Source organism: Centroberyx affinis, unplaced genomic scaffold (assembly GCF_046629955.1).
Source record: "Centroberyx affinis isolate AG114_WGS23_722 - 3 ecotype Tasmania unplaced genomic scaffold, CSIRO-AGI_Caff_v1 ptg003878l_1, whole genome shotgun sequence".
NCBI lineage: Eukaryota > Metazoa > Chordata > Actinopteri > Beryciformes > Berycidae > Centroberyx > Centroberyx affinis.
The window spans coordinates 115001-129813 of NW_027281719.1; the positions used below are offsets into that span (position 1 = coordinate 115001).

General features: G+C 42.2%; 2 protein-coding genes across 3 annotated transcripts in view; one reads left to right on the forward strand and one right to left on the reverse strand.

Annotated features, from left to right (window-relative positions):
* Positions 1-781, reverse strand: part of LOC139662714 (retinal Mueller cells isomerohydrolase-like) — a 5470-nt gene extending 4689 nt beyond the window's left edge. The window contains exon 1 of the mRNA XM_071541439.1: positions 456-781. Coding sequence (XP_071397540.1) covers positions 456-781 — 326 coding nt within the window. The remainder of the gene's footprint in view (positions 1-455) is intronic.
* A 3957-nt stretch (positions 782-4738) lies between these two features.
* Positions 4739-13405, forward strand: LOC139662713 (E3 ubiquitin/ISG15 ligase TRIM25-like). 2 transcript variants are annotated; one of them, XM_071541437.1, is made up of 2 exons: positions 4739-6367; positions 13388-13405. In XM_071541437.1, exons 1-2 carry the CDS (start codon positions 4739-4741, stop codon positions 13403-13405), a joined length of 1647 nt encoding a protein of 548 aa, XP_071397538.1. The 2 variants fall into 2 exon arrangements, with proteins under 2 accessions (XP_071397538.1, XP_071397537.1); XM_071541436.1 differs by lacking the exon at positions 13388-13405 and having other exon boundaries at positions 4739-7716.
* Positions 13406-14813: the final 1408 nt, after the last annotated feature.

Consider the following 14813-nt stretch of genomic DNA (forward strand, 5'->3'; position numbering starts at 1 on the left):
TCTACAGATTTAGCAGCTAATGCTGCACACTGACTTTTCTCCCCACACAGGTAGGGCAGTTTGAGAGGATCAGGCAGGTTGAACTCTGGGTAAATTCGACCTATCCTCTCAAAATAAGTCTGTCTCACATCTATGTATCTGTCACAGTGTAACAGGAAGTGACTTTCTGTCTCTGTCTCTCCCTGACAGCAGAATAAACACAACCCGCTCTCCCTGGGTTGCCAGGTCTGCCTGTGTTAACCTGTTTCTACAGCCAGCTTGTGAGCACAGAGCCTGGACCTCGTTAGGGATTTCCTCAGTTTGCTGTTGGTCACATGGTCAGATATTCTGCCACTGTGTACTCTCTGTCTAGGGTCAGACAGAGTTCTAATTTGCTTTGTGTTTTTGTCTTTTCCTTCCAATAGGTGATATATTTTTCTTTCTGTTTTCAAATGATTCGGTCGGTCCAGAGAGACCGAGGATAGTCCTGAATCCCTGGTGTTTGTGTCCAGAAGGAACTCTTCTTGTCCTCGTTGGACTCTCGGCACTGAAGAGCTTTATACCGATAGGAGCGGGGGTCGCTGGATCGGAGATGTTTGTAGGATTTGACGGCTCCTTTCTGAACGTCCATGATGATGGGATACTGGCCGAGTTCTGCCCCGCATGCCTTACTGACCGTGTTCCTCTGGACTCCCAGGATGATTTGACACAGCTCTGCATGCAGGACTTCCAGTGGCTGTTTTTCCCATTTGGAGAAATCTTGATCGGCTGGAGGACCCCACACTTCACTACCATATAGCATAATTGGATGTATTACTGAATTTAGAATTTTGAGCCAGGTCCTAATTGGGATGTCAATTGGAATTTTTCTTTTGATGGCGTAGAAAGCTCTTCTTGCTTTCTCTTTCAGTTCATTCACAGCCAAGTTAAAACGTCCTGTGGAATTGATAATCAAACCTAAATAGTTGATTACTAACTGACTAAATAGTACAGTTGATGCAGGTAATGCAAGTCTAAGACTGAGATTGAGAAATTGTAATATTTAGTTCATAGTCTTCTATAGTTTTGGTGATTGAGATTTTAGGGTGGCTTTGTCCCTCGGTGATTCCTGTGTGGCCTGTGCTGTAGCCCAGTGGTTATGAGGTAGGCGGTGAGTTTATTATACCTGCCCCTCCACAACATTCATATATGAATGTGTTACCAATATGCACATGTTCAATACTGCAGGTGTGTTCCTATATGGTGAGGATTCAGACCGGTCCCGTGCTGTAGGCCTTCCACAGACGTTCCAGGCAGCGATAGGCCAGTCACCCTTTCCTGTGTCACACCAAGCATAGCCTACGCTCCATGCAGGTCACCTATTGGTAGTGGTAACAGTAGGAGGGTTAATCCCTCCGAGGTAATGTATGAACATCATCCCTCCAATATAGAGGATTGACACCTGCATTCTTTTCCCTTAGGATCCAGTGCCAGGCTGCTGTTTTGCCTAATGTGGCTTTGTCCAGTGACCTATTTGATCGAGTGTTTTATTTGAACTGTTTTATCTGAACGGCATTGGGAATTCTATGTTCTTATACTGTGTACGAGACCATTCCTGCTTTAGTGCTGGATTTTTATACTGTTGAAGACTGTTTGTATTGTTAAAAATAAGCTTGTCCATGAACCAACTATTTAAGACAACAAAGCATCCTGGGTCCATCGTCATTTTGCATTTCTATTCTTGGTTTACGCTAAAATTAGTATTTGAAAATAAAAGTAGAGATCCGGTCTCCCCAACAGGAACTATCTCTCCTACATGGTATCCCTCCACTGTGTTCTCTTCTATCAATAAAAATGCTGTTTGGTGAAATTGTGTTCTGAAGCGTCGGACCAACAGTCAGCTGGAAATCACAGCAGCAGGATCTGTTGTTGAATCTGTTCACCAACGTGTTCAATGTCAGTTTCCATTCAAATGAATGGGAAGTCAAAATCTGAACAAACTGGTCCAGCTGCATCTGATCTTGCTGATTAGTTTATATTGTGGTTTTCATGGCGGTCCGGTGCTGAATAACCCCCATGTTAAAACTAAGTGGAATATTGATTTAACAAGGAACGACCATGATAGTTATCTTTATCATTCTAGATGTGAATGGCTCATTTTGGATGTTTTTATAGTTGTTGTAGTGGGAACACAGACGTTCTATTGAGATCTTTTTATAGTTATAGTTCTCTTTATAGTTATCCTTCTATGTGAATGGGCCTTTATGGTTTGGGATGTTTTTATAGTTGTCGTTCTAGATGTGAAAGGGTCTTAAGAGATTTTCACACACACCTGCAGCTGCATCCCAGCCTTTAACTGGCCAATCAGATCTGTCTGTTCTGCTTTCATGACTTGACTAAATAAAAGACAAAAATAAAGAGAGATGTACATGGACAACTAAGACTGGGGACAAGACTTTTAAGTCCTAATCGATTTTGAAAATGCATCTTATCACACATAAAGTCATTTTTTTTTGTCTCTCAGCTATAAATAATCTCACACTAGATGATGAAGAACGGACGGGATCTCACACATTTAACCACATAACTAGACTGTAACAGATTATCAGTCAAAACCTCTAATCTCACAGGAACTCACACCATCCATGTGAGTCATTGACGCATCTTAAAAGACTCACATTCAATAGTTGTGAAATATTTTGGTCTTCTTGTGTCTGTCTCTGTTTATTTTTACAGGTTGAAAGCAAAATCCCACAAATCTTATCAAGACGGCCCAGGAAATGACTTTTTACAGCAAAACCTTCTTAAACGGTATGTTTATTTATCATCTTCACCACACACACACACACACACACACACACACACACACACACACACACAATAAACATGAAATACACGGCACAGTGGACTATAAAATGTTGTCACATAGTAACAAGACATTCATTTAGCTCGTCGCCTTTGAAGCTGGACGTTGAGGTTGTGCATGGAAATAAATGAAACACAAACACTGGTGTCATACTACTGTTTTTTGTTGGAATATGAGGCAGAGAAGAAGAACGACAGCACTCAACTGACTGATGAAATGCACATATCAGTGTGAGAAAGAAAGAAAGAAAGAAAGAAAGAAAGAAAGACCTCTGTCTGAAACCTCCAAAACTGTTGTAGTGATGGACAGACAGAGAGAGAGGGGGGGGGGAGAGAGAGAGAGAGTTAAAACACAATCAAACCATCAAACATCTCATAGACCCAGGACCCAGCCAACAGTTGTTGTTTTTTTTCTCTTTCCAGCGACAACTGAGATAAATATTCATCTCTGTCTGATGTGCTTGTCAAGTCTGAAAAGTATATTTTATATTCTTGGAGTCCCCAGGGAACCTTGTATCTCCGATTTTCACATTTGTCATTTTGGGTGTAATCCTCCCCTTGCAGAGAAAGATTTGTCACCCGGGGGATGCCAACCATTGGCACATGTGCTGTGTAACCTGCAAAATGTTTTTTTGCCAAATTCCCAATGTGCAAAAATCAACTTGTGTTTGTGTTTCCAACACAGTCTCAAAAAAGTTTTGGGAATAAGCATGAACTCTGAAATGCAGATTTTGTGTTGTGGGCTCAAATGAAGTAAAGATTCCATTCCTCCATCATGAACGGATTATGTGACAGCAGCACTAACTGGACCAGCTATTTTCACCTGTTTGTCACATGACAAGGTCGGCTAATGGGCCGTCGAGTTTAGGCAAGTGACACAGCTTTGGTTAAGGTTAGGGTTAAGGTGGTGCAGCAGTGTAAAAATGTGCAGAGTCTCTGCAGTAAAGTGAGCAGCTTCATCTGCATCTGCTAATGCATCTCCATATCTGTGTATCATGTGTCTGCTTGGCTGGCAGACACTAATGGATTGCAGTGACTGTTGTAAAAACATCCAGGCAGGGATGTAGTGGAGGGGAAACACAGAGTCTCAGTTTACCCACCTTTTCATTTGTTTTAACTGACACAAATCAATATGAATTCATCCATAAAGTCAAACTCATATGTTATATGAAGATGAGGTATTTTAATGGGAAAAAAGCATGAATTAATGCTTTTCTGAAAATATAATTGATTTTTGTTTATTTTGGTGGCTGTTCGCCTTATGATGATCCTTTGTACTTACCACTACATCACTGTATACAGCAGTGTGTATTCCAAATATGTATGTCCAAACATAAAGTTATGTTGGTGAATGTGAATGTGTATTCTGTGTCCTGTAGACAGTGAAGTTAACATCATTTAGTCAGGGTCCAGGAGGGATACAGCTAGTACATTGAGAAATGAAGTGAGGCCACCTAGTGGACAGAAAGGAAAAGGCTTTGAGGCTTGAGCATATTGTAAACGAGGGCTAAACACACACTGCCTCTTTAAGAACCGCTCCTCTACCTGGAATTAAGCAAAACCTGATAACCGCTCCCTCTTCTTCCAGTGATCGCTGATCACTGCCTCTTCCAAACCGCTCCTCTTCCTGGAATCAAGCAAAGCCTGATCATCCCTCCCTCTTCTTCCTGGACTCAAATACAGCCAGTTCCATTCTGTCCACATATTTCCTGTTCCCTCCCCTTTCACAGATCTGCCAGTTTAAAGATGGGTGTAAAGAGCATGTTGTGAAGTGCAAGAGCTGACAAGCCCATTCACTGCAGATCAGCACATGAACATGAAGAAAAGGAACAGAGGTTTGGTTTGGATCAGAGCCCAACTTCTTTCTGTTGAGCAAAGTGAAACTATCTGACATTCACTGTCACTGAGAAGTGAAATGGCGCAGCGAGGAATTCAGCTGGACGGAGCAAAATTCTGCTGTTCCATCTGTCTGGATCTACTGAAGGATCCGGTGGCTATTCCCTGTGGGCACAGCTACTGCATGAGCTGTATTAAAAGCTGCTGGGATGAAGAGGATCAGAAGAAAATCCACAGCTGCCCCCAGTGCAGACAGACCTTCACACCAAGGCCTGTCCTGGTGAAAAACACCATGTTAGCAGAGTTGGTGGAGGAACTGAGGAAGACAGGACTTCAAGCTGCTCCTCCTGATCGCTGCTATGCCGGACCTGGAGATGTGGCCTGTGATGTCTGCACTGGGAGAAAGCTGAAAGCCCTCAAGTCCTGTCTGGTGTGTCTGGCCTCTTACTGTGAGCAGCACCTCCAGCCTCACTATGAATCCTCTACCTTTGAAAAACACAAGCTGGTCGACCCCTCCAAGAAGCTTCGGGAGAACATCTGCTCTCGTCATGACGAGGTGATGAAGGTTTTCTGCCGTACTGATCAGCAGTGTATCTGTCTTCTCTGCTCCATGGATGAACATGAAGGCCACAAAAAAGTCTCGGTTGCAGCAGAAAGGACCGAGAGGCAGAAAGAGCTCGGGGTGAGTCGGCAACAAATCCAGCAGAGAATCCAGGACAGAGAGAAAGACGTGAAGGTGCTTCAACAGCAGGCGGAGGCTATAAATGGCTCTGCTGATAAAGCGGTGGAGGACAGTGAGAAGATCTTCACCGAGCTGGTCCGGTTCATGGAGAAGAGAAGCTCCGATGCGAAGGAGCGGATCAGATCCCGGCAGAAAGAGGAAGCGAGTCGGGCCGAAGAACTTCAGGAGAAGCTGAAGCGGGAGATCGCTGAGCTGAGGAGGAAAGACGCTGAGCTGGAGCAGCTCTCACACACAGAGGATCACATCCATTTTCTACACAGTTACCCCTCGCTGTCACGTCTCAGTGAATCTACAGACTCACCCGGCACCGATATCCGTCCTCTGCGCTACTTTGAGGATGTGACTGCAGCTGTGTCAGAGGCCAGAGATAAACTACAGGGCATTCTTACAGAGGAATGGCCTAAGATCTCATTGACAGTGACTGAAGTGGATGTTTTACTGCCACAACCAGAGCCCAAGACCAGAGCTGAATTCTTACAATATTCACATCAGATCACACTGGATCCAAACACAGCACACACACGGCTGTCATTATCTGATGGGAACAGAAAAGCAACACGTATGAGTAAAGAACAGTTATATTCTAGACACCCAGACAGATTCATTAACTGCTGTCAGGTCCTGAGTAGAGAGAGTCTGACTGGACGTTGTTACTGGGAGGTGGAGTGGAGTGGGGAGAGAGGTTCAATAGCAGTCGCATATAAAGATATTAGCAGAACAGGGAATGAAAGTGGATTTGGATACAATGACAAGTCTTGGGCATTATATTATTACAACAATAGTTATCAGTTCAGACATAACAATATCTCAACTCCCATCCCAGGCCCTTGGTCCTCCAGAGTAGGAGTGTACCTGGATCACAGAGCAGGTATTCTGTCCTTCTACAGAGTCTCTGAAACCATGACTCTCCTCCACAGAGTCCAGACCACATTCACTCAGCCTCTCCATCCTGGATTTTGGCTTTATGTTGGATCCACTGCTGAGTTGTGTAAGCTCAAGTAGACAGGAGTGATTAAAGCAGCAATGTGTGAGATTCTGTTTTTTAAGTTTTATCTTTTTATTTTGTCTCCATCTTTGTTGCTCAGCACTCATTGCTGTGGTGTTTCTGCACTGCACTTCCCAGAGATCACCTGTCAATCAAACAGTGTGGGCGGGACTGTGACGTCTTTTTCCTTGGATTCTCTGTTGATGCAGTTTGACTTTCTGTAGGTGGCGCTCTTTTCTTTGTCTTTCCTTTTCTTTGTGTTATATCAGTCAGTGATAGAGAGTATCCAAACTGACATTTATTCATATGAAAACAGAAACTGTTGTGTGGTCTATATAGTTCTTATGTTTGTTGCATATTTGTATTGTTGCTGTAATATTTTCTGCTATTTCTGTTCCACTGCATGGGCCTTAATGGAGCAGCACTAGAAGTCTCCCCTTTATTATAGCTGAATAGTTGTTAATATGTTATGTCATTATTATTATCATCAATAGGGAGAGCATTCATTGTTTTCCTCCACAGTGATGACATACTGGTTTCAAAGCTTTTGTCTGTGTGATTTTGCTCGGCAACAAGTTGCTCTTTTGGTTTCCTCTGCCCGGTGATAATGTTGCCAGATCGGTTTGGGACAGAAACCTGGAAACCTACAGGCCACACCTCTTTTCACAGTCTCATCTTCTCCTCTCTTTTACCAGTTTGAAGAGTTTTGAGTCTCCTGCGAGTCAATTTTCTTGAGCTCACTGACTGCAGTTTGTCTGCTTTACTTTGTTTTGTTTTGTAAAGAAAGTTTGGAGCCATTCAAATCAGCAGAGCGATGAAATGTTATTTTCAGCTTGTTTTTGACGTACAGTATTTGGTGTTTGTGCTTCTAATTGACTCTCTAACTCTACACCTCTCCTCTCACTGCTAAACCCAAAATAATCTGACAAATTCTCCTCACTTTGCAGAATACTTGTCATTTTCTGTCTTTGTGAGGACATTAATAAGAAATAAGCACAAAAACACACCTGTCTCCTTGGGTGCGGCACACACACACACACACACACACACACACACACACAGTAAGGTCCAAACAGCAGCAGATGATGCAGTTGAATGAAACACAGAAGCACAGCTGCACAGGACGGACAGAAAGACGGCTCACAGTGTGTTTACAGTGATGCTTTACTGAACTTCACACACATTCAGACACAGCAGAGCCACCAGACAGAGGAAAGCAAACAAACAACAGAAAGAAGAAACAAGGGAACAGAAGTAAATGAAGCGGTGGCGTTTGGTCGCAGAGTGACTTTCACATCCGTTTGCCAGTTGAAAGCGACTCAGAGCTTCACACGGTATCATCGGTCCATGATGTTTGTTTCCAACAGTGAGACTCAGAGATCCTTCAGACACAACAACACTTCATCAGCCTTTAAACTGCAATAATCAGCTGCTGATTTACTTTCACACTTTGTTATTGGTGCCGCTAGTTTGATTTGCTTCTTATTGTTGCTGCTATTCATAGTATTCCCATGATGTCACATGCATTTCCTACCAATATGGAGCTTTACAATACACACAGCTCATTGGCTGTGTTTGTCATGTGATTGTAATCACCTGGGGCCTAGACTACGAAGCAAGTTGAACAAAGTCAGGCTATCTTTGCCTTAGCCGGCTTCACTAAACCTAACATTGTTGATCCAGATAACCGGTCTCACGTAGCTGCTTATCAACTGGCTCTGTCAACCCAGGATTTACCTATCAGCTATGAGCGCGTTCACATGAAAGAGGCGGGGTTTGTAACAAATAGCCAATCACATGCAACATGGACAGATCCAGATCAGACAATTCAGATAAGATAAGATGAAACTATTGATCTCCGTGGGGAAATTAGATTGTTGCACAGCAAAAGTAATATGATTCAGCGAGGAAAAGGATATAGAATATAAACACAAAACTATAAAAAATAACAAATAGCCTAAAAATAGGCGAAAATAATAAAATAGGCTAACAAACAATAAAAGCCATAGACAATAGACCTAATTATAGGATGATATAAGCCCTAATATTTCCTGCTGACATTTTCAACACGAGTATTGGAAAGAAATGGATACTAACACTGGGTTCTTCTCTCGAGAAGAACAAATTCTTATAATGAATAACTGTCAGCATTACAAAACATAACTGCGAAAAGTAAAAGTTGTTTCTGCTTCCAAGGCTAGAGAGGATTACTGGAGGAACTGTCTGTCATCAGGACACAGTGGGCATATTTTTCATTGATAAAATAGTTTGTGGCACACTGAGGCTGTAAAAAGATTTTCTATTCATAAAGTCGGCCTCATGTTCTTCAGGGCTGCGGTAATCGAATATGAAATATATATGCAACAGTAACTTTAATCCATTAATAATATAGTGAATTAAGTAGCCTACCTGCTATATCTCTGATATAATAAGTTATCATAGAAAACAACATGATTCTACTGGTCTGTAAACACGTCGCCCTGCCAACAGCACTTCTTACTGTCTGTTCATTCAAAAATAGCCTAAACAGTTTTCAGTTTTTTATTGTGATTTCCATTTGTATATTTGTGCATATCGGGATCCAGTAGGAATGGTGACTCCCTGTTTCCAGAGAGCTGATTGGTCAGAAGGCCTTTCATACGTTTTGATCCGATACCCTGAACTGAAGCTGCTCTGGAGCAGGTTAGCCTGTGGTTCCTGGTGACGTGGTCGGTTCAGGTTTCTCAAACGCTTTCTGACGTTCCTCAAGCGCTCCTCCAGGAAACCTGTAGCAGGTCTGTGTTTTCGACCAGGTGTGTACCAAGCTCCCTGTAACATTAGATTCAATTCAGCTTAAAGTGGCCAGGATGAGTGAGGTGTATACCACAAAGAGATGACTGCAAGGGATTTTAAGGAGCAATCAACAATTTTCCTTGAAAATGGTGTTTTTCTAAATATTGTTTGTGTTCAAGAACGACCAATTTCACTATTCATGGAACTCAATACTGACACCTATCAGATTGGCTAATAGTTATTTTATTTCCTCATTCATGGCAATGATTAGTTTTAGTTTGGTTTTTTCTGAACAATGGTTCCAATTTTGTGTACATGTTTACCCCTGTACACGGTCACACCCATAATGTGTAATGCTTAGCCTACAAAACAATTTGAACCATCACCTTATGTGAGTGTGCACTATGAAAAACATATTTGAGAACATAAATAATCCCTTTTATGTATTTACTTTTTTTAGGGGGCTAAAACTTACTGATTGCTCCTTTTATGTATAGCTGGATGAACTTACGTAACCACTGCCTGTATCATCCTTAAGACATGGAAATTCATTCACCAACGCCATGGCAAGTGCTTTCTTGGTGTCTGAGGTTGGCCTGTTAAGTAGACAACAGCAGTTGATGAAGTCTGTCAAAGAAATAGCAATATGGTAGTCCACTGCAGAAGCCAGTGTGATTTTACTCAGATTTCAGTTGGAAATATTTTTGCTATATTCATGATCAAACATTAAGGTTCACTAAAAAAGATGATGGCCAAATATGAATAATTAACTGGCTGGGCGTCAGGGAAATCTCCTATCTCTCATCTGTTTGAAAGCGTCTGGTTTAATGTGTGGATGAAATATGTGTTGTAAGCACTTGGTAGCACATGGTTACCTGTCCCTGCTGTATGTTCACAGGCCAATTTATATGCAGCTCACTCACGTTTCACCATTGGTTTCCAGCAGGTGGGATACAAGGAGTCTTACAAGTAGCTTTCTCTGCTTGCTGGTGATAGATTGCACTTCATCCAAACTCTTTAATATTGACTTCCCCTCAAGAGTGCCTTCCAAAACCTGGCGAATTGCCTATAAAAAAAATAGAATGAATCACAATGAAAGAGTGACATAACCTCTGCGAGGACTTTTTGCATTTTGTAGTATTTTCAAATAACTTCAGGAGCAATTGTAAATGCAAATACATGTTAAATTAACTCATCACTGAATAAATTAAATATTTCAGTTTCATTAGCGTTGCATTTTCATGTAGGTTTTCACATCCTTCCCACCTGACTACCTCTCCTTGGATTTGGATTGAAAAAGATCCATATATGATCCATGCCTCGTTTGTATCGTCCAGCTCAGAAAATCACGTTTGATCGCGTTTGTTGGGTAGCTCGCCTTGCTGCTAAAAACATTTAGGTTAGCTAAGTTGCCATTACCCTGCAGGCTAGCTAGTCAACTCACCACCTGATTGCGGTTATGTCCATCTAATAGTTTTCTCAAATAGTCTCCAAACTTAAGGGCAGAATCGCCACTGTTAACAAAGGGAAAACGGAGAGCTTGCCCACTCGCTTTCTACAGCGGTCTCCCAGTTTGTAACGTTATAGCAACACAAGCATTATCCCTCCCGAGTCAACGCCAAGCTAGTTTTAGAGGAAGGTCCATGGCACTGGCATCTGACAAATTCGTTAGCTAGTTAACTTTAAACAACCCCGTGATGCTCACTGCGGTTACTCAACTCTCCCAAACCACAGTTTTTACTATGTAAATGCCGTTTTGTGTGTAACCTAATCTATTGTTTCAAGTCAAGTTGACGTTATTAGGTGGTTCAGTGAGCTTCTTTCTCCGATAACTAAAGATCCAGACGTTCAGGAGGTTTTTACCGGGAGCCGAATTATCCGTAGAGGTCTCCTCCTCTCCAAAACATACGGACCCGGCGATTAAAACTGGTAAAAACACTGAATAAAGCAGTTTCACGTTAAAAAATAAGTGTTTCTCCGACGCTGTTTGGCGGACAGCTGCCGCTACCGTTTGCTCAGCTTTTTTCTCCAGTAAAAACACTGAATAAAGCATAAATAATAATTATAATAAAGTAATAATAATAAAGCACGTTCGGTATAAACGCCATGCCCCTTAACTTAATTTACCGCCATAACGTTACACCACGAGAGATTCCTGCATATGTAACGTTAGCTGGCTAGCTAACGTTAGCTAAAAATGTTAAGATAAAAATGTGCACTGGGACTGTAAATCCGGGTGAACAATAAAGCTAGGAGACCGCCACACAATAAATTGCAAAATTCAAAAAGGCTGCAGATATAGCGTGGTTATCAGATAACGTTATAGCGATTGTTAAAGTTAGCTAGCTAGCATCTAGTAAAAAAAATGCTAGCTAGTTAGCTAACGTTAGTTAATAAATGTCACAGAATAAAAAACACTAATCCCCCGCCATAATCCCAGATTGTATTTTTACAGTGAAATGAGTTTAAGATCATGCTGTTACCACAATTTATTAAAAATATAGGAAAAGTATTCATATAACCTACCATAAAATCCTGCCCACCGTGTGTTGTGCGAACCTCTGACCGCAAGAGATGGATCCAGAAAGTTCGACAATCAGACGAGCGGGAAAATGAATGAACCAGCAGCTGGGTCGAAGTAACCCAACCAGCTGTTCAGCTGCGAATGAACCCCTTACAACCCACAGTGTGTTTACAGTACCCCAAACAACCCAGAATTATGACCCCGCATAATTAAACCAACAATGTGTTTACAGAAACAACCCAGCACTGTTTTGAGTGTAATATGATTCAGCGGGGAAAAGGACATAGAATATAAGCGCAAAACTATAAAAATAAGTAATAGTCTAAAAATAGGCGAAAATAATACAATAGGCTAATCAAACAATAAAAGCCATAGAGAATAGACCTAATTATAGGATGATATAAGCCCTAATATTTCCTGCTGGCATTTTCAAACAGAAAGAAATGGATACTAACACTGGGTTCTTCTCTCGAGAAGAACAAATTCTTATAACTTATTATAATAACTGTCAGCATTACAAAACATAAAAGTAAAAGTTGTTTCTGCTTCCAAGGCTAGAGAGGATTACTGGAGGAACTGTCTGTCATCAGGACACAGTGGGCATATTTTTCATTGATAAAATAGTTTGTTGACACTTTGAGGCTGTAAAAAGATTTTCTGTTCATAAAGTCGGGCTCATGTTCTTCGGGGCTGTGGTAATGGAATATGAAATAGCCGACATTGAACCAAACAGTCGGGAATCCAATTAAATAAAGTCAGCGCAATTAATATATGCAACAGTAACTTTAATCCATTAATAATATGGTGAATTAAGTAGCCTACCTGCTATATCTCTGATATAATAAGTTATCATAGAAAACAACGTGATTCTACTGGTCTGTAAACACGTCGCCCTGCCAACAGCACTTCTTACTGTCTGTTCATTCAAAAATAGCCTAAACAGTTTTAAGTTTTTTATTGTGATTTCCATTTGTATATTTGTGCATATCGGGATCCTGTAGGAATGGTGACTCCCTGTTTCCAGAGAGCTGATTGGTCAGAAGGCCTTTCATACGTTTTGATCCGATACCCTGAACTGAAGCTGCTCCGGAGCAGGTTAGCCGTGCAGCATGAGTTACCATGGTGATCTACTGGATAGCATGGATGTCATGGCTACATGCCTAAAATGTAAATGTAAAATATTAATATAAACAAACCTGTTGCAGCATCAAAATACATGTACAACCCAGTCCTTGTATAAAATGATAAGAAATCTCTGTAAAATATATACGTATCTTCAACCCAACAAATCTTATCTTATTTGAACATATCCTATCCTCTATCCTTCTCTGTCTTTCCCACCTACTCTTACTCTCCTGTTCAGTATCAGTTGTTGTCGTTGATGTTACGATGTTTTGAAATCTGTAATGAAGCTTGCTCATTGTGAGCTGAAGTGGTTGATAATTGTGCTTAATGATGCTTTTTGTATCCAGACAACAAGGTATTTTCGCTTCTTTTTCAAGCTAATCTACTATGAGAGGGCAGGCCAGTCCCACTGAGGCTGAAGAGGTCACACACTCCACATGGACACATACACACACACACACACACACACACACACACCTATACATAACAAATACCGGTAGTCTTTCGTCTTTAGTTTTATTTGCAAGTGTAACAAAGGCAACACCAAGGTTAAATGCCAATGTTATTCATTTTTATTGAGGAAGATTATATCAATTAGCCAACATGTTATTATATTATTACATGTGAAAAATTACATGGCTTTTTTTTGTTTTGTTTCAGGTAGTAAGAAGTATCGGCCCGGAAGAGTGAAATCATTTTTCTTCAGGGTCAGTGATCTTCTGCTTTCTCTGTTTCTTGCCGAAGAGCGCAGCCATGTGTCCATGCTTCTTTTTCTTTTTCTGCTGTTGGAGAGAGAAACAGAGATTATCACCACAACTTAAATAGAAATATATGTTAGAAAGCTTCAATCTTAAAATATCCTGTCTGTCTGTACCTGAAGCTGTGCCGCTGCTCTTTTCTCCTCCTCCAGCAGTGAGCTCTTTTCCTTCATCTCTACCTCTCCTTTCTGCCACTCAGCCTTCATCTCATCCGTCTTCAGCTGGCTGGTTTCTTTCCACTGAAGCTGAAGGGTCTGGATTTGATTTTTCTCAAAGTTGTCCCTTTCTGCCAGTTTTTCCTTGAGGAGTTCAGCGCCTCGGGCCAGGAGATCGGCTCTCTCTTCGTCCCACTGGATGTGGTAGGTGGCCAGCTGATCTTTAGTCTCATTTCTGCTCTTCTCCACATCCTGAAGAGCAGCTTTGACTTGGGTCAACTCTTTGGTCAGCTGAGCCTGGGCCTCAAGAGCGTTGTTCTTTTTGACACTGATAGAACGTATAACTCTTTGGAGGGTGTTGAATATGGGCTCCATCTCTTTCTGGGCAGCGAGCGCCTCCTCCTTCTGAATGAAGAGAGTGTTTTTCTCTTTCTCCCACTGGGTCAGGTTAAGCCTCACTCGCTCTTGAGCCGCTGTAGCGACGGCCCGGCTGGACTTCAGCTGAGCCTCGAGCTCCGAAACGGCGGCTTTGTCGGACTTCAGCTGGCTCTTTAGCTCCGGAACGGAGGCCGGATTCACCTCAGCGACCTTTTTGGAGTTTCCGGGTTGAACGGCGTCATCTCCAGCTGCTTCTTGATGGTCTTGCTCTCATGTTCCATCTTCTGCAGGCTGGACCTCATTTGCTCCACGGCGGTCAGGGCCTGTTGTTTGTTACTGAGGAGAGAAGCCCGTTTGCTCTCAGATTCACTTAGGCGTGATCTCAGCTGCTCCTCCACCTCCCTCTGGGCAGACATGGCCTTTTGAAAGCCCGATGACACGGCCCGTCTGTCTCTGCCGGTCGTCTCCCGCTCGACGACCTCTAAAGCCTTTGATATCTTCTCCCGGGTCTTGGATAGCATTGCGGTGCGCTCGTCCGGCTCGGCCGCCTTAAGCTCGTCGTCCTTCATAAGTTTTGCGGCTTCCTTCTCTCTCTGCTCCACCTTTGCTTGTTCCACCTTGACTCGGGCATATGTCTTGTCCACCACCAGTTTATATTTGCTGCCGATGACTCTTTCCTTCCAAAGCTCCCTTTTATCCTTCTCAAACTCCTTCG